This window comes from Magnolia sinica, chromosome 8 (genome assembly GCF_029962835.1).
Source record: "Magnolia sinica isolate HGM2019 chromosome 8, MsV1, whole genome shotgun sequence".
Lineage (NCBI taxonomy): Eukaryota > Viridiplantae > Streptophyta > Magnoliopsida > Magnoliales > Magnoliaceae > Magnolia > Magnolia sinica.
In genome coordinates, this window is record NC_080580.1 from 26,938,925 (window position 1) to 26,965,371 (window position 26,447).

A 26,447-nucleotide genomic window follows, 5' to 3' on the forward strand; every position below is an offset into this window, starting at 1 on the left:
GTACACTGCATTCAAAAAGTCTTCAGGAAGTCGAGTGTCCTCTACCATGCAGTCATTCTCAGAGTGGGTTAGGAAGCATGAGATGGTGGACCTACCCATGGGAGCAATCAAATATACGTGGTCTAATGGTAGGTCTCCCCCGACCATGTGTCTTTTGGATAGATTCTTAGTGTCCCCTGATTCGGTTAGTCATTTCCCCTTTGCTCATTAGTCGAGGCTTCTGAAACCAGTCTTAGACCATTGCCCGGTATTGCTTGAGGTTGAAGACATCAATTAGGGATCAAAGCCCTTCAGATTTCAATTGTCATGGTTAGAAATGAAGGGTTTTAGGCTATGGTGTCTAAGTGGCGGTCGTCTTTTTGGTCACAAGAGATTGGGCTTTATTTTGTTTTAAAAATTGCAGATGTTGTGAGCCAAGTTTCAAGTCTAGCACTAGATGATCTTCGGCCTTAGAGAGAGAAATGGCATCCCTCCTTTGCGATCCAATGGCTGGACATTCGTGAAGAAAGCGGCCCATTGATGGAAGTGGAGAGGTCTTTGAGAGTTAAGTTATCCTTAGACTACTATTCTAGCCTTAGAGAAGAGGAAAAAAAATGGAGGCAGCGCTCTTGGGCAGTTTGGTTGAAAGAAGGCAACAGAAACACGAAATATGTTCATGGGATAGCCAGTGCAAGAGCCCATGCCAATCCTATTTTCTGGAGGCAGGGTGTTCAGATTTCTGGTAAAGATAGTATTGTTTCTCATGTTGTAAATTTCTATTCCCACCTGCTTTCAAGTGAGGGCGTGGAGCATCCTAGGCTGGACGATTTGGGTTTCGACTTGATCACTCAGGTAGAAGCGGATGCTCTCAAGAACCCAATTCTCCTTGATGAAATCAGAACTACTGTAGTGTAGTCAACCTGGGAAGGGATAAGTATCCGGCATCTAATGGTTTTCCATTGGCATTTTCCAGTCTTTTTGGAACTTAATCAAACCTTGCTTATTCAACTTTGTTCAAGACTTTTTCCAGTCTGGCCGTCTGCCAGTAGAAATGGGAAGCTCCTTTATAGCCCTCATTCTAAGTTGGAGTGAGCAGAAAATCTGAAAGATTTCAGCCTGATTAATTTGATAGGGAGCACCTACTGTCATAACTTTATCCTAAGATTTCAGCCCGATTGTTTCAACTTCTAATATTGTAAAGTGTTCTAAGATTATTATACTTATGGTTGTAACCCACTATTGTCATACCTTTATCCTAAGATTTGTGTTTTAAGGATCCACCAAACCTGATGGGTAATGTACCCATACCAATGTAATAATTGGGAAGAAATAGAAAGATCACGTAGTTCCTTTCGTTCATATTACTTCCTTCGGTACAATCCCCTTATAAAGTGGCGTCACCATTGTAATCAATATTTTGGAGCCTCGAGTGAATAATCCCTTGGTTGCGGGAATCCTTTACCTGAGGTGATGCCCCCTCTTCCGCTTCAAAATCTCCCATTGGACCTACTGCCAACCACACTACTACTATGATCCGACCTGGAATATCTGTCACTTAAGCATCTGTTTATTGTTTGTTGTTGTCATTCCTGATGACTCTAATGATTTCTTTAAGCATGCTTTCTAATTGATTTAATTTCTATATTTGGACTGAATCGTTTTGTGATCACTTCTTCTCCGATCCTGCACCAGAACTTCTGCAACTAAGACCTATTTAGTGGGAAAGAAGTGAAATTTCATGGACAAATTAAAGTTGAGACCTACTAGACCAAACCAGGGCCAACCATGAACTGTACTATAAACTCTGATTCCTGAAAGAGGGTGTTTTGTGCTACATTACATGACTCTACATATCCAATTCAAATTCTAAGCATAAATCAACAATGAATTAACTAAGGCTGCATTTGGATGAAATCTGAATTGGTTTACGAAAATTTGGTTGAGTAAAGTCACCAAATCATAATACATTTCCAATATTCGTTGAGCAAGTAGCCCTCAAATTGCGGTTAATTTCCTCCCAACTCAAACTTGGTGTAATTGTAATATGGGACCAAATCCCTGGAAAAACACAAACATAAATACAATTTGGTCAATTTCTTTTTATTGAACTGAATTATTGGAATTCAAGTAAATAGCAAATAAAAGCACAACCTAAGAATCTCAAGATTTTACTTGTTTATATTGGAAGTCAATTGATTTTGTACTTCTTGTTATATGATATCTCCTTTTGCAATATCTGATGATATTTGTATTGGTTTTCAGAAACCTCCTAAACTTGATGCACCCATCCAAGTGACAGATGAATCTGAAAAGGAAGTTAAAGCTGTGGATCCTGAACTTTTGGATGTCCAAATAAACATCTTCTAAAAGGTTCTCTCACACATGCATGAATAGTTTGCATGAACACTGGTTTTAGAAAGCATGCAGTAGTTTCTTCCCGCTTGCTTTTTTCTAATATGGCTATATGAACATGTTGACAATCAGTTACGATACAGACATGTTGTAATCTTATCAGCTGCCCGCATTATGCGATATTGGGGTGAACCGATCTGTTTCACCAAAAAAATAAAAGTGACTGTATCAGCACCAATGCAGGGCAGATACAGCTGATAGGGACAAAGTGCACATTTCTTTTCTTCTTTATTTAACTTTTCTCTATCTTTCACTCATTTCTTCAATTCAACCATGGAGGAAGCTTAAAACTCATTTTCTACTGGATTTAGGCTTATTTTGGGGGTCAAAACACAAGATCTGAGTGATGTTCAATTAAGTGAAGCGGAACGAACCATTTTGGGCTATAAAATTTTTTGTTCTTTTTGGTTGTATTTCATTATAATAGACCCTAATCTATAAAACCATGGTTGATTGTGTTTGACTATGGCCCATTTGATTGACTTTCAGCAGGTCAAGCCGATATCTTTGACGCACCATTGAATGTGAAGTCCAGTGTTTCACATTTTTTTCCTTTTTTCCTTTTTTTTAGAGAGAGAGAGAGAGAGAATTCTCGCCCATACTTGGTCTGACATCATATCATTTTTGGGCCTACCCAGTACACCGACTAATGCCATTATTCAAAACCTAGCATGTTTAAATCAAGGAAGAATCACATATTTGAATGGTTGCCCCATATAACCCAACCAATGGAGGAAATGTGCTGCTGCTATGGCTTTGGTAATGCCGCTGCTGCTAGTGCTAGTAGTACTGTAGTGGTTCTACTAGTAACGTGACCTATTGCTACAACTACTTGAATCAGCCCAGCCTCCTAGCCTCATCCAGATTGGACATGACAGTACCAATTCAGCTAAGAAAATGGAATCAACTACCAATTAGTTAAGAGATGCCAGCAAGACCATCAGTTCAGTCGGCCTGGCTTCAACCAGGTCAGACAGGACCAATTCAGCAAAAAAAAAAAAAAAGGATTTGACACGAAAATTAGTTAAGATCGGTGTTCAAAATATCTTTATCATGTTACTTATCGCACCTTCGAGATACAGATACATATCGGTTATCGCATGGGATATATCGGTTGTATCGTGTAATGTATCGCTGTTGTTGGAAACATGAGGAAATTGGTTGGATTTTTCAATGAAACTTCAGTGATTGTTAAAAAAGACATCAACATACACTTATAAATCAAAACATTACAAAAAATAAGTGCATATAATAGGTTTTCTTTGTATGGGGTCCTAATCTATGCGTTGTCTAACTGAATTAATGCAAGTATATTCAAAGTCTATTCATATAATTTATAAATGTAAGAAGACGTGTGGAAAAACAAGCAATACATTCAAAAGCAAAAGAAGAATCACTAGATTTTATGTTTGGACACAAGGATTGCAACCAATTTGCTCGGAAGTGGGAATTCTTGATTTTTTTTTTTCAATTTTCCGCAATTCGGCTCATCTCCTCCAAATCTCGAAATTGAAGCTCCCAATCCATTTTTTTTCATGAAAAACCATGGATTTGTTACAATTTGATACTGATTTAACATGATTTACCAAAGAAAAAAAAAAGGATCGAAAATTGAATATGCTCACCGGATCGAACATGTGAGATATATCGCACTACTTGCGAGTTTCGTATCACACGGGTGGGATACAAGATATATCGTGGGATATATCGGAAAATATCATCAATATTGAAAACACTGGTTAAGATATGGTTTGGGAGGCAGCGCATGTAGGCTAACACTTAACTAAATGATATGAAACTGTTGATTGTTGGTGACATTGCAATGAATCAAGACCATCCAATCAATTGGCCACCTCTATGTCTGTTCAAAATCCATGCTGATTAGAACATAACTATTTATTCTGATTTCCATTTAAAGACCACCCATTCAGTGGACCCCACCTTGGATGGTTTATGGTAGGGAAGTCGCCTCATTTGGATTATTGTTCATTGTGGGCCACTAAAAGTTTTTTCACGTGTCATCTAGGATCGTTGCTCTTAAAATCATATACAATTTTAAGAAAGAAAGATTAGAAATTCTCTAAGAATAAAGAAAGCCAACAAATATTCTGTATATGTGTCCTAGGGAAGGAGCTGCGGTTAGTGCTTCCTATTTTTCTTGCATCTTGGTATCAAATGTTTTACATGTGAGAATCACTAACCGCTGGCTTATGTCGCTACAATAGCTATTAAGCGAATGATGATTTTGCTTTAGGAGGGAGTTATGTGATCCACCCTTGAATTTGAAAGAGTCACATGGTTTTGTGATCCAGACCATTGATCTCATGGGTCTCACAATAGAAAGGCCTCTTCTCCCAGATTGGAAGATCCTATCTGTCAATTATAATAATTTTTTCCATTGAATTTGAACCTTTTCTTTCAATTCTTAGCCGTCCATTTTCAGGACATTTATTGAAGACTTAGGATTGTGTCATCGAAGAAATTTGGGCATTGGTCTAATCCACTGTGGTTTCCATCAGATCAATGGTCTGGATCACCTGTCCATGAGCCCCAGCTGTACAAACAACGAAGTAAGGCTCTAGAATAGTGTGCATATCCTCATGCCAGGCATCATGTAATCCGTTTTATAGTCTTATCTTGTTATTAGAAACCATTTTGTGTTCCTTTGTTACTGATGCTTGATTACAATGTTATAATATCTCCAGATTCAAATGTCTGAAGTTCGAGTTCTTGTACCAGAGAAGCATAGGAGTTAAATTTGAAGAATTGCATTCCCTTTGCTAAGGACACAATATCCAAACCGGTTGGATGTTGGCTCACTTTTCTAATCTTCTCAGGTCTCTCATCAAGAAGTTATGACAGTTTTAAGGGGAGAAAGGTTAGAATGCCTTCGTTGTATTGTTTTCATTTTTATTGTGTGCATGGTATGGTGTTCTCTCATCAAGAAGTTACGACAGTTTTAAGGGGAGAAAGGTTAGAATGCCTTCTTTGTATTGTTTTCATTTTTATTGTGTGCATGGTATGGTGTTCTGAAGCCTCGACTTTGTAGCAACTTTGAGTTTTTGGTAATAAATAAGAATCATTTAATTCATGTTTTACATCTTTTTCTTTCTTGTTGATGAATGCATTTTCCAAGGCACCATTTTTTTTCTTCACAAACTAGGGGGCTGCATTTGTATGCAATGTTGAATTGAATTGCAATGATCGGTATAACAAAGTATAAATTGGAAATTGCTGAATTACAATCACCTTGGTAATCAGGAATTGGGCTCCAAATTGCAAATATATTTTTGAACATGAACTTCAGAGGAATGCAACTTCAATTTGAGGGTTACTTGCTTGTAACAATGCCAAAGATAATTACAACTTTGTAATTATTTGATCCCCTACTCAAGAATAGGTATGTTGTCGTCAAGCCCTTAGTTTGTACCACAGTTTTAAAACTCAAGAAAAACTCATCTTGACTTGCCTGAACTGACTTGACTCAACCAGATTTCACCAAGACTTGAAAAAAACTTGAACTGGTCAAGACTCGGTCAAAACTCAACTCTACTTGAAAATTTTTGTCAAAACTCAACAAAAGCTTGACCGAACACAACTTGGCATGACTCAACATTATTTATATATTATTTATGCTTTTAAATATTAAATAATAATGAAAAAACTATTTATTAAAAAAAAAAAAAAAAAAACCTCATACAAGATTTTAAGAAACTCAACTGAGTTTTTGAGTGGAGTATATAGTTTCCGTGTCTTTAAACTATGGTTTGTACCAGTGAGGTCCTTGGTTTGGTGATACAGAGTCAATCTGATAGGCCCCACGGTGGATGGACCACCCCTCAAAAGTTTTCATCTAAGAAAAAATCATTACTCTCAATTGGTGGCCTGGGAGTAGATGGGTTAACAAAGGATAAAACTGACAGACAACATTCAAGTGAAAGAAGGAAAACGACTGGATAGCTATTATCTTCCAGTCAAGGGTGGCAATGGTCCGGGTAGCCTGACCGAGCCAGCTTTGGGCAAGACTTGGACCTACTAGTGGGTTGGGCCTACAGCTCGCATGCATGGTCCGATCAATTTTTGGGTCAGGCTTGGGCTCAAGTAATTTTAACTCGATCCGGCACAGCCTGATCCTATTTACATGTACATGTTTTATCCTATTTACATGTACATGTTTTATATCATACAAATATGTTATTCTAATCCTCAGGCATTCCTTCTATTTTGAATGTAGACTCTTGGTATCATTCCTCTAAAATGTTTATTTCTTTGTGCATGTGTGACCCACTTAATCAATGGATAGATTAGGAAAATTCAAGTGGAAAATTGATGCTTGATCAATTTTTAGGCTAGGCCAAGTCAGGTTAGTCATGGGCCCAATCAATTTTTGGGCTCGGGCTTGGGCCTACAGTCCTGGGTCCATGACAGGCTTGGGTCGGGCTCAAGCCTTGGGTCTAAGTGTCGGGCCAAGACGGAGCCCGGCCTAACCCCTAGCTCATTGCCACCTGTACTTTGAGTCTGGGAGGTTTTGGTGGCATGGTTTTACTATCACAACTAGTGTTCAGTATTGGTACCAACGGATGTATCGCGCCCTTAGAATACGGAAACATATCAGGTATTGCATGGGAAAGATCGAATATATCGCTGTTTTTGGGAAACATTGGGAAGTAGTCGAATTTCAATAAACTTCAAGTGATGTTAAAAAGACCTCGTTACAGACTTAAAAATTAAAAAATTACAAAAAATAAAAAAAAATCTACATAATAAGTTTCGTATAGGGTCTTAAACTATATGCTTATTAGAAATTATACAACTATACAAAATCAGTTCATATCATTTATAAATCTAAGAAGGTATATATGAGAGGTTATTAAGATCAGCCAACCATCATTAACACATGAATCTTAATGCTAAATAGCCACAGATCAACATGAAATTTAAAAATATATATATTGTTATTTATTTTTGAAATATTTTAACTAAAAAATATTTTTTTTTCAAAAATTTCAAGAACTTCCATCAATCTATAGATCAGCCACCAAATAGTGTAATGTGATTTTTCCACACTCTAATTGCAAGTTAAATGGGTGAAAAAAAAAAAAGAATTTTCTCCAATTTTTTCCAAATTCGCAAATGGGAGGTTGAAATCCATGATTGAGCATGCAAAATTTTTTCCATCTTTGTTGCAATGATTCAAAGTGATTTACAACCAAAAAAAGAAAAAAAAAAGATTAAAATTATAATAATAGTAGTAGTAGTAGCAATCGTTTGCAATTCCGAACCCACCCACTCTCCGATATCAATTTCCGCACCCAAATCTCCTTCTCTCCAAACAATCAAAGGGGTTGATTGAAATCAGCTTAAGAATGGATTAAAAGCAAAAACAAAACTTGAGAGAAAATAGGCTTTTTCAATTTTTCAAAAAGGGGACTGTGATGTCTTGGAAACAATGATATATATCATATGCATTGTAGATACCAGTAAATTTATAACGGTGTTAAACTGAAAATATTGCAATGTATCGATATTTCTACGATACATTGTGATATTTACCGAAATATTGACCGATATTTGGAAGTCCAGTAACTTCTGGGCTGTTTCGTATCGTTGGCCCTCGATACAAATAGTATCGGCCAATATAACACTAATCACAACAGCGGTTCCAACCATTTCAGTGGTTGGGATCCAATGTATTTCTTTCCACACGTCCTTAAGAGTGAAGGTCATATTATTCATCATTACAATTTCGTCATTCCCAACCATTTCAGTGGTTGGGATCCAATGTACTTCTTTCCACACGTCCTTAAGAGTGAAGGTCATATTATTCATCATTACAATTTCATCATTCCTCTATTGAACCAATTGCAATTTAATTCAATAATGAATTCAAATGCAGACCAAGCTTTCGTAATGAAATATACTCTTTTTTTCATCAAAAAATCTTCCGTATAAAGTACTTTTTGGCTAGATACACTAGTCTATACATTTGACCAGATCTTTAAGGCATGTTTAATTTGTTGTAATGTAAAGGAATTGTAAGGAAATAGGCAGTGATTTCAAATTACTTTACCCATCTCCTTACATTAGCTGCATTTGCCTATTAATGATGGCATTTTTACAATGTTTGATTACGTTGAACCGTAATTACATAGAAAAGAGCAATGATTAGAAATTACTCATCTCCTTAATACATCTGCATTTGACCGGCCATTCCCTTGTTTGATTTGGTTGTGGTAAAATTGCAATGATGACATAACTCCTTCCAGGAAAATCAAACAGGCCCTTGGATGATGAACGGTATGGATCACTCTAACATCATGTGGGTGGGCCCAAAACGTGAATGTTGCCCATGTTTCATGGATGGGTATTGTTCTCCAAAAAAAACAAAAACAAAAACAAAAAGAACAAAAGATCACCATAGCCTCAACATTAAGATTAGTTAAGTGGAGGAATTTGTATATTGGTCGGCACATCCTCCAACACCTTGTTCATTCTACTGGGACACATAGTTTGGCGATCCAGACTGTTGATCTAACAGACCTCTCTGTGTATAAACCATGCTCAAAAAATCTATTGGAGTGGAAGATCATGGCTGCCTAATCTTTGACCTTTCTTCCACTGAATGTGGACCGCTTCTCTATTTTCCTTCTTTTTTAACTATTCTTTAGTTACTTGAGAAACTACTGCCTAGTGAGCATTAGCAAAGTGTGTATGAAGTTGGGCCCACAGTTCAATAAATCCTGAATCCATGAGGAAAATAATAATAAATAAATTTAAAAAAACACTCCAAAATGCTGGAATGAAGTTGATGAGATTAAATGAATTGTTCTTCGAAACATACTTAACCTAGTTAGTATAGGCAAAGACTTTCAAGACTTCTAATTCGACCCAAATTAGTAAACACTCTTGAAATAATTAAACTTACTATAAATAGTAAAGACATTTGAACCTACTCAAAATCATTAACTACTCTTAGCTAACTCAAACAATACCTAGGAGATAATACATGACTCTTAAAGCCTTAAAACAAATGAAAAATAAAAATAAAAAATAAAAAATAAATTAAGCTGACGGAACATAATAATGTTTGAATTCAGATGGACCTTTGATGCTAAACATCTACTTTTTTTCAAAAAACCCATCAGAGCTAACTGACTTCATCAGTTGGTGTGTGAGGTAGGGCTCATCCATGACTTTCAAACAAAATTAATAATTTCAATAACCGATCACAAAGTTATAGCCATAGGCCCCTCTGGTTGAGTTTCTTTTAATCTTGACGCTTCATGAAGTCATCCACAGCCCATGCTACATCAGTAGCCCACCTGCTTTGTTGACTAAGCCTTCGCATGCATAGGAAAGAGAAACGGTAGGCAGTCTGACCATTTCTCCCTTATAGCTAAGCCCACCGCTTCTTTTAAAGGCTCTTTGGGGCAAGCGAATTGGTGAAATCCAAGAATTTCAAATCTCTCCTATTTTTGGTTTTTGTTAAGGATTTATCAATTTCACCAATTTCTTAAATCCATGGATTTAGAACATCCAAATCCCCAAAAGAACTAAAGATTTTGCAAATTGACAGAATGAATTAGAATTGTAAGCCCCTCAAAAAAATAACTACTCTCCTGTGTCCTCTGCTGACTAAGCCATTTTTCTCTTATTTCGGGTCACTGCATTCTGCATGTTAATGGGTTTTCCCACATCCTCAGCATGGAGCTCGCACGAAGACTGCTTGTGTGTGTGACTGTCCTGTGTGTTGACCGGCAAAGGTGGACCCCACTGTGATGTGTATGTCAAATCCACTCTGTACATTAGATGTGTACACATCAAAAGCTCTCATGAGAATGCACTCAATAGTACCTTTTTCATAGGTATATTGTGGTTGCGGGTTCTGGATGACAAGTGTTTGTTAAGTCAAAAATCTTAAAATCTATGGCTGGCTAGACATCATAGGATCATGATGACCTAATGGTCCACATAAACAGTTTATATTTACATAATTCCACGTATGGTATGTGTCCACAGACTTTGAATAAGGACCTCAATTACGAAGAAGTATTAGGCACTCTTCTTCACTTGTATAAACATATAATGGTCTCTACTTTATGGGATTTGGGATTTAAAGAATTCCAGTTCTAAATTATTGCTTGAAGTAAATAAAACATAAAGTAAGAATACATATAATGGTCTCTACTTTATGGGATTTGGGATTTAAAGAATTCCAGTTCTAAATTATTGCTTGAAGTAAATAAAACATAAAGTAAGAATACTACAAATATACAAAGGTATATGAGAAAGAAAATATAACAGCATGGTAAATATAAAATGATGTAAATAATAATAATAATAGTTTAAAAAATCACTTAAATTAACTGAGGGTGCGAGAATGTAAGTGGGGAAGAAAAAACATTGATACTCTTCTGTAGGAAAAGATGATCGAAGCTCTTAAATTACTAACCCTACCTTGTGAAATCTAGATCGCAAGATATTCGGTCCCATATGGATATGGGAGTTGGGAAAGAGGGCACTAGCACTACATAGAATAAGATAATTGGGCTCTTCAATACAAACCCTACTCATAGAACACACGTCAATAGTTTTTATGAAAAGGCTAAGGATAACTTATATATGGCTAAGGAAAGAATATGAATGAGCTTTATTTTGCATGTGTGAGGTGTGTAAAGAATAGGGGATTGAGGATTTATACATATGAATGTGATAGTGTTTAGGTAACTTGGATAAATTTTATAGGCAAAATACCACATGGATTGCTTTAATTGCCTCTTGCAAGCTCTTGGGACACTAGCATTCTCTAATTAGCTAATATGGGTGGTAAGCTTGATAATTTGGAGGGTAATGAAAGAAAAAAAAAAGTAAAATATTTTCTTTTTTTGATTTTTTTTTTAATAATACTATGAATGATAAGGGTGGGTATGATAAGGAAATTTGAAATTTTCATAAATAATGTAATAATTGAGTGAGTCATCAAAAGTAAAAATCCAACCACTAGTGGTAGATTCACTCAAATCTTGACACCAATTTGATTGGACATTAAATATGAAGATTGCCACAATTTTCCAAAAAAAAAAAAGGAATAGCACAATCTTTAGATATGGTTGACTTGTTATTCATCTTGAGGACACTGGGCAACTTTTGGATGAAGACATCCGAATACACAATCATTTTGCTGCTCACTAAAGGAACACATGTTAGCTTCTAGATACAAAAAAAGATGTTAGCGAACTTTGGATTATGACTACCATCAAAATGTCATTCACAACTTATTTTAGGATTTGGATGGTTTGGATGAAGAGTTGGACACAGCTGAGGGCTTCGTGTTCTTTGAGGATTGTGATCCATTTAATTCTAGTGCAATTGGTCATTCTGCACCTAAGGTATGTATGTATGTATGTGTATTATAGGTCAGACTCTAACATGCAATGGTCCCCTCTATAACTTAGATGACCTTCCAACCATGTGAACTCATGCCTAAAACATTTAAAGGCACTTAATGAGGCCCACTTTAAAATGGTCTGAAATTTCACACAATGGATAGGCCTGATCTCTAAATGACATCTTAGTGGGCCCTATAAATATTAAATAAGGTTTTAATGAGGTTTTCTGAGCCACACGATATTTATGAAAGCCCATTACACCCATGCATGTTTCAAAGTGGCACATTTGTGTCTGATCTTATACATACATCAGGAGGGCCCAGCCATGAAAATTCTCTTTATTTTCCAAACCCAATAAAAATAATTTAAAAATAATAATAATAATAATAACAACTAGATCCGAAATCCCGATGGGTGCCCTAACCCGGGGTCTTGAAGAACGAGATCCGGACCCGACAAGGCCGAACCTAGTTAAAACAAGTAGAGAGAGTTACCATAGGACCCGATTTGAACAAACCTGTCGAGAGCTAAGGTGTCAAAAGTCCTTGTAATTTTGGGCCTTAAGCTGATCTAACCGTCGATCATCGTATATAAGAGTTAGAACTTAGAAGAGGGGTACGAAGTGGTTGGATTTTTATTTTTATTTTTTGGGCATAGAGTAATTGTCCACATTGAAAAAGAATTCCTCAGATTTGATGGATTTAGTCATCTGATTATTGAAAATTCAGGGTTTTAGCTGATCTTCCATGAGGATGTATGCATGAATGGTCCGGATCATGCTCACATCATATCAGCTGGCCCAACCGCAGGCTCTGATGGTCGCATTCCCTTCCATCTGGTAAAAAAACAAGAGGAGTTACCTGATACTTTGTAAACATGTATTCAGAAATTGCACACGTGGCATTATGTGAATCAAATTAAACCGTCCAAAATTTCGAACCCAAAATGAGATTGATTAAATAATCCAAAGTGGACCACCCCACATTTCGTTTGTATGTCGTTGATAGAGAAATCATATTAGGCTGTTTTTGCACAGTACCACATAAATATCATATTCACCACAGCAATGTGGATCACTCATCAAATGGGCCCTGCTCCAAATTTCAAGTTTTTTAAGTCGCACAAGCGGGACGTGGTTGCCTACTGACGGACTGCTCTGTGGGCGCCACCATATTATGTGTTTTATCTGCACCGTCCATCTATTTTGTCAGATCATTTTAGGAGATGAGACCTAAATTGAAAAAGATCCAGATCTCAAGTGGACCACACCATAAGAAAACAGTTGTGATTGAACGCCCACTGTTAAAAAATTCCTAAGCCCCACGCCGTCCATCCGTATTGAAAGCTCATATGAAGCAGATCCAAATCCCAGATGGACCATGGAGCACGAAACACTGGTAATTTATCATTAAAAACCTCGTGGGCCACACAAGGTTTGGATCAAGATGATATTTGTGTGTGTGGTCTCTTCATCTAGGTGTTTGTGACCTTATCAACAGGTTGGATATCAACTAAACATTTTAGTAGAATCCATGGGATTTTTAATGGTGGGAATTCAACCACGACTGTTTCTTGTGGTGTGGTCCACCTAAGATTCGAGTCAGCTTCATTTTTGGGATCAATAACCCTAAAATGATCTTTCAAAATGGTTAAGACTCCGAGGATTTAAGGCACATACATCACTGTAAGCCCCACAGTCAGGGGTCCCACCCAGGGGTCTCACCTAATCCGCGCCGCACAAGCAGGAGCAAATGCAGCCCACTAACGTTATCATGGGCCCACGGAGAACTGTCAATACTACAGAGTATTATCTCAGATAGTATATAACCTAACCCTTCAATTAGTGGTCAATCATCTCACATTTTAACCAAGTAAAAGGCCAAGATCTCTCAATCTTGGGGACTTCTATAGCATAAGGCACCAGACAATTGGACTCGTTCAAACCAAACTCGACCCAAACCGAGCGGGTGAATCAACCCGAACCAAGTAGACTTGAGTTCGGGTCACCCAGTGACTTGACTCCACCCAAAATCCAACCCAAATACTGACTGGACTCCATCCAGGACCCGACGCGTATATAGTAAAAAACAGCACCTAGATTTGATGTTTCAGTTCTGAGATGCCATGTAGCTGATGGTAGGGCTGCAATTATGGCAGCTGTGATTTCAGCCGCAGTTACCTGCCACACCTTACCCAACTCGGTACCTGTGACCAGGTCGGATTCGGTCAGGGGTTAGTCCAGGCCAGACCAGAACTGGGATCAGGTCAGGCATGCTGGACTCAGTACCAAGTCGGGTCGAGTTCAGGTCAGATCTATTTCGAAACCGGGTTGAGTTGGGTCAGCCCTGACTTGGTGAGGCTTGACCCAATGCCCACCTCTACTTTTCTGCAGCATGTATGTTATGTACAATGATGCCCACCATATTAATGGTTTAGATTGTTGAACCATGGGCCCCACTGGTTCAAACTGAAAACCCAATAAATATGGTGCGAGCAAGCGGGGTCCATTGTTCAGTGGTCTAGTCAGGGTACTCAGTAAGGATGGATCATGACGCAAACATCCCCGTAAGCTCCTGCAAAATGCCCTTTTCTTCCCCGCTGTTGTATTTAATCATTTCTTATGAAAAACACAAAATGCCCTTTTCTTCCCTACTGTTGTATTTAATCATTTCTTATAAAAAACACATTTCAAGGACCTGTTATGACTTCTATATATATATATATATATATATATATATATATATATATATGGGGAAAAGGTTCCATACGGTCGAGCTCATGGGAACTCCCCGTGAGGTAGAGCTATGTGGGCCCCACCATGATGTGTGTTAGTGTTTGTTGGGTCCCCTTTAAATTATGGGATATTCCAAAAATCAGCCATATATGGAACTCCAGTGGGCCATACCACCATCTAAAATCACGTGAAGACATGCCTAAAACATATAAAAGCACTTGGTGGGGCCCACCTGAAACTTGGATGGTCGGTCACCTCATCCAAGTGGGACACACATAATGGATGGGGTGAATTTGCGAACCACATCATGGTGGGCCCAAAAAATGATTATGAATGTTTCAATGGAGGGTAACCCCTCTCAACTTTTGTATGTAGTGTGGCCTACACAAGTCAAGGAATGACTTGGTTTTTAAGCCCTGGGCCCACTATGGAATGGTGCATCTGACTGATGGAGTAGATGTTCGACATACATCATGGTGGGGGCCACACAGCTCGACCTCATGGGGAGTTCCCATGAGCTTGACCGTGGTAGACTGAGTGAAAGATAACCTCATTTCAACACAGAGGTCTTGGCATCGATTCCCCAGTGGGGGTGGCTAAACAGTGAAGTGTGGGTGTACTAACAAGCTAACCAAAAAAAAAAAAAGGACGGGCTCCAGTCGATCAAATCTGAACAGTCCATTTGAGTTTTAGAAGACACTTCATGGGCCACCATGACAAAATATCACACTAACCAAACAATCCAAATCATTCTTAATTTGGCGTTATTTTCTATAGCCATCCTTTTTCAAAACTGTTACTCAGACGTGTAAATGATTTTGACCTTCATATTTAAGACCATTGATAAAATGATGGTAACCCTTGAAATGTGGGTTAGACCTAATGAACAGTATAGATCAATAGATCAGATTGTCCACGTCCCATGCGTCTGGATGCAGCTTAGGGCATGTTTGGATTGGGGTAAATTGAGAAATATTAAAACTGCCGATAGAATCACGAAGCAGCAGCTTGGACCGTGGACAAGCTTAGAGGGTACTATTTAGTAAAAACAAACATGTGGAAGAAAATATGTTTGAAACAGCTTAAACTACAAAAATTCATTGGTGTCATACATGCAACACCTAGATTCTGATGAGATTATAATTCAATTAGCCTTGTGTAGAGAGTAGAACCGCATTCCTGAAGACGAGACCGTCTATGAAAGTCCATAGCTCTAAAATATGGTATTACCTGTAGAGCTGTTCCTATGCAGTGGTGGCAGATGCAGCTGCAAGGCGCTTCCTGGCCTCTTCAATGATGGAGAGCTTGATACCCTTGCCCTTGGGCAGGGAGACCCACGGCTTTGTCCCCTTGCCGATGGTGAACACGTTCCCTAGGCGGGTTGCAAACTCATGGCCGGTGGCATCCTGAACGTGGATGGTCTCAAAGGTGCCCTTATGCTTCTCCCTGCTCTTGATAACACCGACACGTCCCCTGTTCCTGCCGCCTGTCACCATGACCACATTCCCAACATCAAACTTGATGAAGTCAACGATTTTATAGGTCTCAAGGTCAAGCTTGATGGTGTCGTTGGCCCTGATGAGTGGGTCTGGATAGCGGATAGTCCGCCCATCATAGGTGTTGAGGTAAGGAATGCCCTTCTGTCCAAATTGCACTGACCTGACCTTGCAGAGCTTGAACTGCAGAGAAAACACACAATCATAACAGGCTTATCCATCAGGTTTTCCAATGTACTGCAAGTTAAGACTGATTAATCACTGAATTATCATGAATTTCATGATATTTTTAGCAAGTTGATTTCCCAATTTGGGGAATTTGAGAACATGATTCTCAAAAAGTAAATCTAGCAATGAAATATGTAAATCCTGTGCCTTATTCTCTATTTGTTGGTGTATACCCAGATCTACGGCTATGCTTGTTTCAAATTTATCTTTTGCACCATAAATTACACCCTCAGTCAAAGTGCTTCAACGGTTGAGCTGGGATGGTTTGTTGGTTTGTAGAATATGATCTGCCCAACAGTAGCCACCCAAATTGCAGTCTTTTTTCTTCATCTTTCTTTCTTTTCTTTTCTTTTTTTTTTTTTCTTTTTTTTTTGAGAGAGAGAGAGAGATCCAAATTACGGTCATATTTCTTTCACATTAAATGTTGAGCGATCCTTAGCTGTGGATGACTCGATATGAATGCCTATTGAAGGAAATTACAATTTGGTTATTTCCGCTTTACTAGACTAATAATTGCAGTTACAATTCGATAGTGCATCCAAATGCACACGTATTTGCAGCAGTGGCACTGCCATAGTCATCCCAAATGCACCCATAATGACTTAAATAGCCATCCACACGTAGCTACTATTAGAGTTAGGTCATTAATAATGATTAAAAAACAGCATCGAAGCCAGCAAACCTTTATCAATACTTTAGAAAGCACTTGAACAGTATCTTCAGCTAATTAATCCAACAGTGTCCCCCGGAGGATTTACTTTTAAAGGAACACAACAGAGGATATGGTCCTTGATAGAGTGGAATGGCAGAACACGATTCATGTAGCTGACCCCAATGAGTAGGGATAAGGGTTATATGATTAAGACAATGAAGAACACAACAGCCAATTTGGACAAGAGAATCAAAAGACTACAAGAAAATAAAATAGTGATCACATAGAGCTAATGATAGTGTTAGGTCACAACAAACAAATCCATTGAACTCAGCACATCTCCATCATTGATTTCACAAGCACTTAAACAGTACCCTAGTTAATGAAACTCTGTGCCCTGCAGAATTTTAAATTTCTGAAAGAATGAAACAGCCAATTTGGACAGGAGAAGCAAAATGTTGTGAGAAATGAATCCGCAAAAGCTTCAGGCCACAGACAGCTCTTTTGTGGACTTTATTTTTTTTTCTAAAACCTTGGTGTTCGCATTTTTATGAATGGCAGTTCTGTGATTCCAGAATAATGCATCCTTGGAACTCGAATGGCAATTTTAACCTCAACGCACTATACTTGATTCATTAAAATGCCACATACTGACCTTAGCCTCTTCATCCTTAATTGTGTGTAGACGGAAGCGACCCTTAGTGTCGTAAAGGAGTCTGAAATTCTCATTTGTTTTCGGAATAGAGACGACATCTGCAATAACCTCAAATGGCAATTGTTAGGATCCAACAAGCAGGTGGATAAAAGTATCCGAGTACCAATTGAATATCAAACAGAACCAACTAAAAATAAAGAAAGCTTAGTCAGCATACCCATGAAGCCTGCAGGATACGTCTTATCAGTCTTAACCTTTCCGTCGATCAAAACATGCCTTTGCATCAAAATTGAGATTACTTCACGGTACGTAAGAGCATATTTCAGCTTGTTACGTAGGATGAGAATCAGAGGCAAGCATTCCCTGGCTTTATGAGGACCGGACGATGGCTTGGGGGCCTGCAAAAGCCATCGGATTATACAAATAGAGCTACTAAAGATGGCGAATGACCACACAGAACAACACAACAAAAGAAAATTCTTTACTTACAAATGCACCACCAAGTTTGTCGAGCATCCAATGCTTTGGGGCATTGAGCCTCTTCAAATGTTTCTTCAGTCCTCTAGCCTGAATTAAGAAAAATGATATGAGCAAAAAAGATTTAGCAACCACAATAAAGCTACAAAACAAGGAATAAATGGAGCAACAAAGTAAAGTCCATGTGTACATTTCATGAAGGAAACCTAATTCAAAAACAGTAGACATAATGCGCCTTGCACACAATATCATGCACCGGAGCAATTTTCAATCCAATCCGAACAAACCTAATGGATGCTATCGGATGCCATCGCCTACCCGACCAAAATAAGTGTAACATTAAGATTAACGAAAGGCATCTCAAAAATCATAAAACCACAATCCTTTGCACAGCCGCCCCATCTCCTTCGCTTGGACACCATTAAATAACTGCTGATTGGCCAATGTGGGTATGGTTGAAGGGTGTGAACATCCAACATGACAGACCATGTCAAGCCCTCACCAATATCCTTGACAAGGCCCACCTTAGTCAAGCTACCATCACTTGTCTCCTCAATCTTGTGATCTATGATTGCTGAAGAGCTAAGAAAATACTACTCTTTATTTATAGATAACTAAACAATTAAAATTTCAGAAATCCAGAGCACACAATGAAACAGGTAAAGACTCTGCTATGGATCATGAAGGCACCGGTGAATATTCAACAAATCAAGCAAAAGATGTGATTAAATAAACAAAAGAACAATAACTGGTAGAGTGCTTAAGCGTGGGGTGCCATGTGCAAATTCAAGAGCAATCAGAGGAAGGAATGCAGTTTCCTTTTATGTTGATTATTTTAATAGCCCCTCAAAACTCCTTAAGATTCAAATGTGTTTCCATTAACTTAGAATGGATGAAGTTGTCCAGCGAGAATGGAAATGAAATTAATGGAAACTGAGTTTCATCTGTTGGGATGAAGCTCCATACTTTTGAGGCATACAAATTTCCTAGGAACCTTTTGAATCCCAGGCCTCGCCCCCTCTAATCTCAAGGCTATAGAATTTGGAAAACAATATCAAGGATGCTCCAGGTATGCCATACACATACATGATACCCGGAAAGCCAATGAATTATCCCTATATCAACAATAGACACAGTATTCTTAAAGAGGAATCCAATGATACTCTAACAACTTAGGGGCCCATTGCGGACATAATCAAACTAAAGGAGTCTTGACCATCTGATCAATTGGAGTCGAATGAACACTTAAAAGGAAAATGGTCCAGACTCAGCAACGTAAATGCCATCTAATCAGTGAGTCCAGCTCCATGGCTCACAGACTCTATTTCAACACTCAGATCATGGGATCGAGTGCCCATGTGGGTGGGTGGGTGGGTGGGTGTAAAAATAAAAGAAAAAGAAAAAAAAAGAATGCCATCTTATCAGTGCATTTTTAAGCTATGACCATCCACAGAGGGGCCCTTAATGTGGACAATATAGATCAACAGATGAACAAATCAGTGCGGAAGTGTGACTTGTGCTTCTATGCCAAAGCATAATACAACCCATCATCACTTGATACGCAATCAGTGGGTTACTGGACCCATGGGAATCAGAGGTGATATGTAAATGCATCAAAAAGTTTTTCCTCTGAAGGATAAGGAGTTAGCCTCTTACATCTAAAACATTGTCACGCAGAGACTAAATGTACAACTATACACACACACACACAAACACACACACACAGGAACTTTAAATTTTACCCAAGAAAATTGAACTTCGAAAGCACTTCTCATCCAATTTTTACAAGAACATACTAACAAACTACCGAAATGCACAGTTATAATATATATATATATATATATATATAGAGAGAGAGAGAGAGAGAGAGAGAGTCATGCTCACCTGCGCACCTTTGCACACGTGCCATGCGCTCAAAATCCGAACGGTCCATGTGATGTGGCACCCCATGAAACCCATAGGAACCAACTTTCAACCTGATCCAAAACTCTGGTGGGCCGTAGCAAAGAGAGAGGCAAATCAAGGGAGGAAAAAGCTATTTCCTTTTGCCATGGCCCACCAAAGTTTTGGATCAAGGTAAAAGTTAGGCGCTGAGGGTTTCATGGGGTGCTGCATCATGTGGACCATTCAGATTTTGGGCTTATATCACGTGAGAGAGTTCTCAAGAAGTTGTGTGTGTGCGTGTGCGTGTGTGTGTGTGTGTGTGTAATGCATTAAATCCCACATATTCAAAATTAAGACATGAAATCCCAAATATAGTCAGAATTAAGAGCTGGTGTACTAAAAGAAATCACCAAAAACATGTTGTAGGCTAATTTAAAATAAAAGTCCTTTCTACAAGCAACATGCCCTTGAAATTGAACTTCGTAAGGCATTAAAAAATGAGTTGTTGGGTACAATAATTGTACATGTTGAGTCCTGTTGAAAATTTACTAGATAAAAACAGCTATGACAAATCTAAAGTTGAACTACCAAATACAAAGCATACAATCAGATAATGCCAATAAATGAGATAGAACATTAACTCGTGATAAGAAAAATCCTATTGTGTTGTAGCTCATATTTACCTACATAAGTTACCAGGCATCCTATTTATGCATTGATGATGTGGATGTACAATCCTACTGTTCCTCTGCAGTCCCTACTGCAGTTCTGAAAGATGTTGCATGCCCCCAAGTTCACACTAGTTGGGGAGTTTTAAGGATTATAGGTGTACAGTAGAAATTTAAAAAATATTCAATATTCAATGAGGCTAGAAGTCCTCCAATCAGCTTCCAGGACCAAGTGACCACTGGTTTCTAGGATACAATCCATCAATGAATACTCCAAAAAATTAATAGTAGGGCCCATTTCTTGGATGTTCATGGATGGTATGCAGTATGCGCGAGATCCAATTGTTCATCTACTAGACCATACCATGGCTGTGACGTAGATCATGTAACCCAGAAGTCACACCAATAACATATGATCAAGCCACAAATTAGAAGAACTTCAAGGCAGTGTAATCCAAGGCCTTCTCTAGGCGTGCACCTAGGGGTTTGGGCCATGAATGCCTCTCCTCACCCCCAAGGCATGGCACCTAGTTGTGCCCCATTGTCACCTACATAATGTTGTGACATAACCTTTTGGTACCTCGCTAAGGGTGGAAAGCCGTCTTATAAACCTACTTTGAGCACATTTTGCCCATTTCTTTTATATCAAAGTTTTGATTTATGAAAAATACCTCCTCTTCCAAATTTCTTAGATTTTTCATAAACTCATGAGATGATTTCTTGATTTCTTTCTTCTATTTGTGTTTTAAGCACTACATTGGGCTCCCTAAAACCAATTAGAGTTTCCATTTGTGCCATAGTAGAGATAGAAAACTAATTTGGAATTTTAGGGAAATTGGAAAATAGGTTACAAATTTTGGGATATTGAAATTTGGAGTTTCGGTGTCTGGTAATTTTCAGGATTTTAGCAAATTTAGGATTTTGGGTTGGGGAATTTGGGGGAGTCAAAGAAATCAAGGAATTCAGGGTTAGGATTTATGGAAATTGGAACATTACAGTTTAGAATTGGGGAATTTAGGAAAATTGGGGATATGAGGTTTTGAGCAAAGTTCTTAAAAAAAGGATTTTGAGCTTAGAGAAAATGGGAATTTTATGAAATTGGATTCTGCGGTGACAAATCTCATTCTCGGTAATTTCATGGCTTAGAAATTTCTTAGGAGAATTTCAAATTTTGAGATATTTCTTGCGATTATTATCAGGAAAATCTCGCCAAAGATAAAAACATTTTAAAATATTTTTTTTTTTTAAGTAGTGAGAACCTAAAGGAATTTGTAATATAAATATCTATTTAAATGTTAAAATTATTTATTAATTTACAATAATATTTTAATAAATAATTTTAACATTTAAATAGATATTTATATTACAAATTCCTTCAAGCTCTCACCACTTTCCCATTAATATCGTGATATTATCACAATTTTATTTTTATTTAAAAAAAAAAAAGGAGCAGTCTTCTAAATTCTACTGTATTTTGAAAAGCTCGTGTTAATATCATGTACTTTATTTTCACGATATTATCTTGAGACTTTCTAAACCACTGCAATATTTGTTAAACTGGTTTCTAGGTCTTGTAAATTGGAAATTTTTGAAATTTTAGGGTTTTGTCGATTCATTAGAATGCTTAAGTAAATACAAGTTTTTAGAAATGGGGTCTAATATAACTGTAAATAAAATACATAATAATTTTACAATAAGTTTTATTTCATTGTGTTAAAATTAATTCTAGAGTTAAAACTACTAAAAAATCAATATGTATCTACACATAACATATATAATATTAAAATAAAGTTCTAAAAAATTGCGCTTGCAATCTTCAGACAAGCACCTACACACCTCGAGCATTCCATCGTGCCTAGGAAGTGCCTAGCGCCTTTAAATACACTTTTTCAATGATTACTAGTGGGCCCTTAGGGGTTGTTTGGATGCCTATAAATGGTTTTAAGTTGTAAATGACTTACAGGTGTAAATTATTTACAGCCTGACCTGTTTGGCTTTAAGCTGTAAATGATTTACAGGTAAATAATTGTTTGTGTTTGGAATGGATAGCTTGTAAATTGTTTAAGTCCTGTAAATGGAGAGTCAATCTTTCCATTTATAGCCGTTAGGCTGTAATGGAGAGCCTGTAAATGAAATCCAATTTTTTTGCCTGTAAATGAGATGGGGGTAAATGCTGTAAATGATTTCCGGGCAAAAAAGGCCATCCAAACACGGGCATCCAAACGACCCTTACGAAAAAGTACAAACAGTGGGCACCAATATCAAATGTGGGCAAATGCAAGGCAACCAACTTCTCTGATCTATGAGATGTGACCCATCTACGGTAGGGTCTGTTTCTTCAAAATAACTAGCTTGCACCTATGCTTCCAGCAATCTGTTGTTTACACATGGGCATTGCATTTGCATTTATGGAAACCCCATCATTCATGTACAAGGCCATAAACATGGACAAGACATGTGCCTCAGTCACACCGGTAGAGCAATCAAGCCACCAATTGCAGGAATTTCAAGGACTACAAGCAAACGGTTGGGGAAAAAGTCCGAATGATGTTAGATGCTGTGCGGCAAAGGTCCTCAAATCAGCAGCTAGAGATAGCATCAACCAACTACTGTGAAAACCATCCTCAGAAGAGCCCAACAGATGAATAGTCCGGATCTCAACATATACAAGGATAGAGTGCTGGATAACGAACTAAAACGCGCATACACAGAGACGAATGTATTAAATCATAGAAATGGCCACTGCATCTGTCGACGAACATATCAATGTCATCCCACACCCGTGTTCTAAATCACTCCGAGATTCCAAAGAGCGGCTCTTTTACCGCCAATCTAAACTCAAATACACCATACATCGGCGTATAATCCCCCACGCACATGAGATTTTTCGATAAAAATTGCATTTTCCTTCCGAATCTAAAGATATGAATATCTACCCATAGTGATTTCAGTCATTTCATTCTAAAGAGATATGAAACAAAAGAAGAAGAAACTGAGAAGGATTATTTTTTTTTCAAAAACCCCAGAAAAAAACTAGGGTTTGGAAAGAAGAAGAAAGAAAGGGAAGGAAACTGACCATTTATACGCCCTCAGGATAGAGAGGTCTACGCCTTCGGGATAGAGAGGTCTGCGCCTTCGGGAGAGTGCCTCTCTCTCTCTCTCTCTCTCTCTCTCTCGGCTCCAAAACCCTTACCGACGGTTTATATATATATATATATACCCGGAGCACGACGTGGCACAAGCTCCATGCGGCCCACCGTGATATATGTGTTTTATGAGTCGGGATCGTCTGTTATCGGGTCAACAGAGAATTCCTGTTACCCTAATGGTTTGGCGTCCGAAGCTGTTTTTTATTTTTTTTATTTTTTTAGTGAGGGGTGACGTGGACCAATGAGGATTAGGGTATCAGGAAATCTCTGTTAACCTGATAACAGAGGATCCGGACTCGTGTTTTATACACCGTCCATCCGTTTTGCCAGACTTTTTTTTTTTTTTTTGAGGGTGCGTGTGGGGGGGGGGAACGGATTGGCTACTGCCCCTGACACCAGCTCCGTGGCTAGTGGTCGGTGCTCTGTGGGCCCACCATGATATATGTATTTCACCCATGCCGTTCGTACATTTTTACAGATTATTTTATTGCTTTATTCCAAAAATTAGAGGGATATAAATCTCAGGTGGACCACACCACATGAAAACAATAGCGATTGGATATCAACCATTAAAATCCTCCTATGGCCCACTATACTGTTTATTTGACATCCAATATGTTGATTAGGTCATACAGGCCCAGATGAAGAGAAAAAACAAATATTAGCTTGATCCAAAACTTTTATGGCCCCCAAAATGTTTTTAATGGTCGACCCTCATTTAACACTGTTTCCTATAATGTGGTCCACTAGAGAAGTGGATGTATATCATTTTTGTAGTTACACTGTAAAATGATCTGTAAAAACATATGGATGGAATGGATGAAACACATACATCATCGTGCGGCTCACATAGCACTGACCACCAGCCATTGGCTGGTGTCAGGGAGAGTAGCCAATCCGTTCCCCCCGGGGGGGGGCGTGGGTCAGCTTGTTAGTACACACCATGTCAGTGCACACACTCCATGTTAGCCACCCCCACTAGGGATCGATACCATGACCTAAGTGTTGAAACGAGGTATCTCCACTCAGTCTGCCAGTTGAGCTATGGACCTGGGGGTTCGTTTTGCCAGACCTTAGGGCATGAGAACAAAATTATAAAGCTGGGTCCTTACTCCTCCCCGGGTGCTAGACTCTAAGGAGTTTCAACTCCCGGTCAAGGGTTCGGGTACCCATAGGTGGTGAAATTCCACCAGCCTGAGTGTGTGGGGGTGTAAGAAAAAAAACAAAAACAAAAACAAAAATACAAAGCTGAGGTGGAGATCACCACAGGAAATAGTGGAGATTAAATGTCCGCCGTTGAAAACTTGTTGGGGCCACAGGATGTGACCTTATGAAACATCAGGGTGGGCCCCAAGAAGGTTTCAACGGTGGCGATCATTGTGCCCAATGTTTCCTGCAGTGTGTAGCAATTGAGCTATGGATCTGCTTCACTTTTTGGGTCGTGCCCTAAGATGAGAGGGTAAAACAGATGGACGGCGTGGATAAAACACATGATCATGGTGGGCCCATGGAGCTTAGGTAGTAAAGGGATATAAAGGATTGGTAGAGCCATCTCTCCATGGAAACGGATTGCTTGGTGAATCAAATCCCAACACGTCTCCAGTTATTTGGTCACCAGGCAATCTGCTTCCTCATTCCATTGGACGCATGTAGAAGATTTGTAAATGAGGGCCGTCCACATGCAAATGCAGTCTCCTGAATTGATGTTATATATCTTAAAAATGACTTCGTATCCAACTAATCATTAACATTGATTAATGACCTCTTTGATACTATCAAATAAGTTGCTTGTTAAGGTATGTTAAGTTATTAAGGTTTTTTTTTAAAAAAATTAGTTTTTTTTAATGCTTTTTTTTCCTTTTTTTTCACACACACCCCACACACATACACACGCGCACACAGCCCACACATGCACGCAGTGGGATTTCACCACGGATGGGTACTTGAACCCTAGACCCGGTGTTGAAACTCCTGGGAGTCTACCACCCAGGTAAGAGTAAGGACCCTATTAAATTAGTTTAATAAATGTAACTATGAAAATAACTTATATACTGAAAGCTACTTATCTTAATAATAATAATACTAAAATTATTTAGCTTTTTAATATATTACTTTTCAACTTTTCTCACTCTTGCTCTCCATTTCAAACTAGGCTCTTTCTCACAGTGCATGTCAAAGTATTAAAGAAGACACATGATCGATTGTCCACATCAAAAGTGGCCCCCACATGATGGGTGACTTCATGTTAATGTAGGCCCACTTAATGGATAGTCCACATCAAAGGCGGGCCCATAATAATAATGTAGATGCTGGTGGGTAATTTCCCCCCGGGTTGCCCCATTAGATGTTTGAAGTTGGACCGTTTGATGGTTGCTTGAGTCAAATGGTGTGTTTATGTATATGAGAGAGATAAATGTACAACTATAATTTACTCATATTTCTGAATACCCAGAAAGTTATAGAGCATACAACTTTTATAAACCTAGAACATATCGTATGCTTGGTTGATATAAGCGATAGCATATGAAGGCCCGAATGCGAAGTCTATTCAAATCCGATGAAACTCATAGCTAAGACCTCCATACATAAACTTTCCACAATAATGATGTTACTTGCGAGGACGTCAATATATGTGCAATGGTTGGCCCACAAAACAACCCAACAATGTTTGTCACAATGATATACATGATTAGCCAAGTAATTATTATTCCTTATTCAAACATA

At 38.4% G+C, this 26,447-nt stretch overlaps 2 protein-coding genes and 1 long non-coding RNA gene across 5 annotated transcripts in view; 2 read left to right on the top strand and 1 right to left on the bottom strand.

The window, feature by feature from the left end:
• Positions 1-5,865, top strand: part of LOC131253131 (phototropin-1) — an 89,367-nt gene extending 83,502 nt beyond the window's left edge. Inside the window, exons 23-25 of one of the 3 annotated variants that reach the window (XR_009174938.1) lie at positions 2,242-2,349; positions 5,097-5,269; positions 5,653-5,865. Coding sequence is in view for 1 of the 3 variants with exons in the window: in XM_058253964.1 (XP_058109947.1) it covers positions 2,242-2,346 (105 nt within the window). In the remaining 2 variants the exon portion in view is untranslated. Of the gene's footprint in view, positions 1-2,241; positions 2,354-5,096; positions 5,270-5,364; positions 5,490-5,652 lie in introns of those variants that run through there. The other 2 variants (XR_009174937.1, XM_058253964.1) reach the window with 2 other exon arrangements.
• Positions 5,866-7,136: 1,271 nt separating this feature from the next.
• On the top strand, positions 7,137-8,801 carry LOC131253132 (uncharacterized). The gene is made up of 2 exons (XR_009174939.1): positions 7,137-8,113; positions 8,207-8,801. It is a non-coding gene; the product is annotated as an uncharacterized LOC131253132 (long non-coding RNA).
• A 6,770-nt stretch (positions 8,802-15,571) lies between these two features.
• Positions 15,572-23,728, bottom strand: LOC131253133 (small ribosomal subunit protein eS4z-like). The gene is made up of 5 exons (XM_058253966.1): positions 23,651-23,728; positions 18,035-18,112; positions 17,763-17,943; positions 17,546-17,643; positions 15,572-16,193 (listed from the first exon to the last, which is right to left on the bottom strand). Exons 1-5 carry the CDS (start codon positions 23,651-23,653, stop codon positions 15,759-15,761), a joined length of 795 nt encoding a protein of 264 aa, XP_058109949.1. The 5' UTR covers positions 23,654-23,728; the 3' UTR covers positions 15,572-15,758.
• Between the last annotated feature and the right edge of the window lie 2,719 nt (positions 23,729-26,447).

Excerpts from the sequence above, each read along its gene's own strand:
- LOC131253133 (XM_058253966.1), bottom strand. Across the intron at positions 17,944-18,034 it reads ACAAACTTGGTGGTGCATTT|GCCCCCAAGCCATCGTCCGG; the intron begins GTAAGTAAAGAA and ends TGGCTTTTGCAG. Across the intron at positions 16,194-17,545 it reads TTAAGGATGAAGAGGCTAAG|TTCAAGCTCTGCAAGGTCAG; the intron begins GTCAGTATGTGG and ends TTTTCTCTGCAG.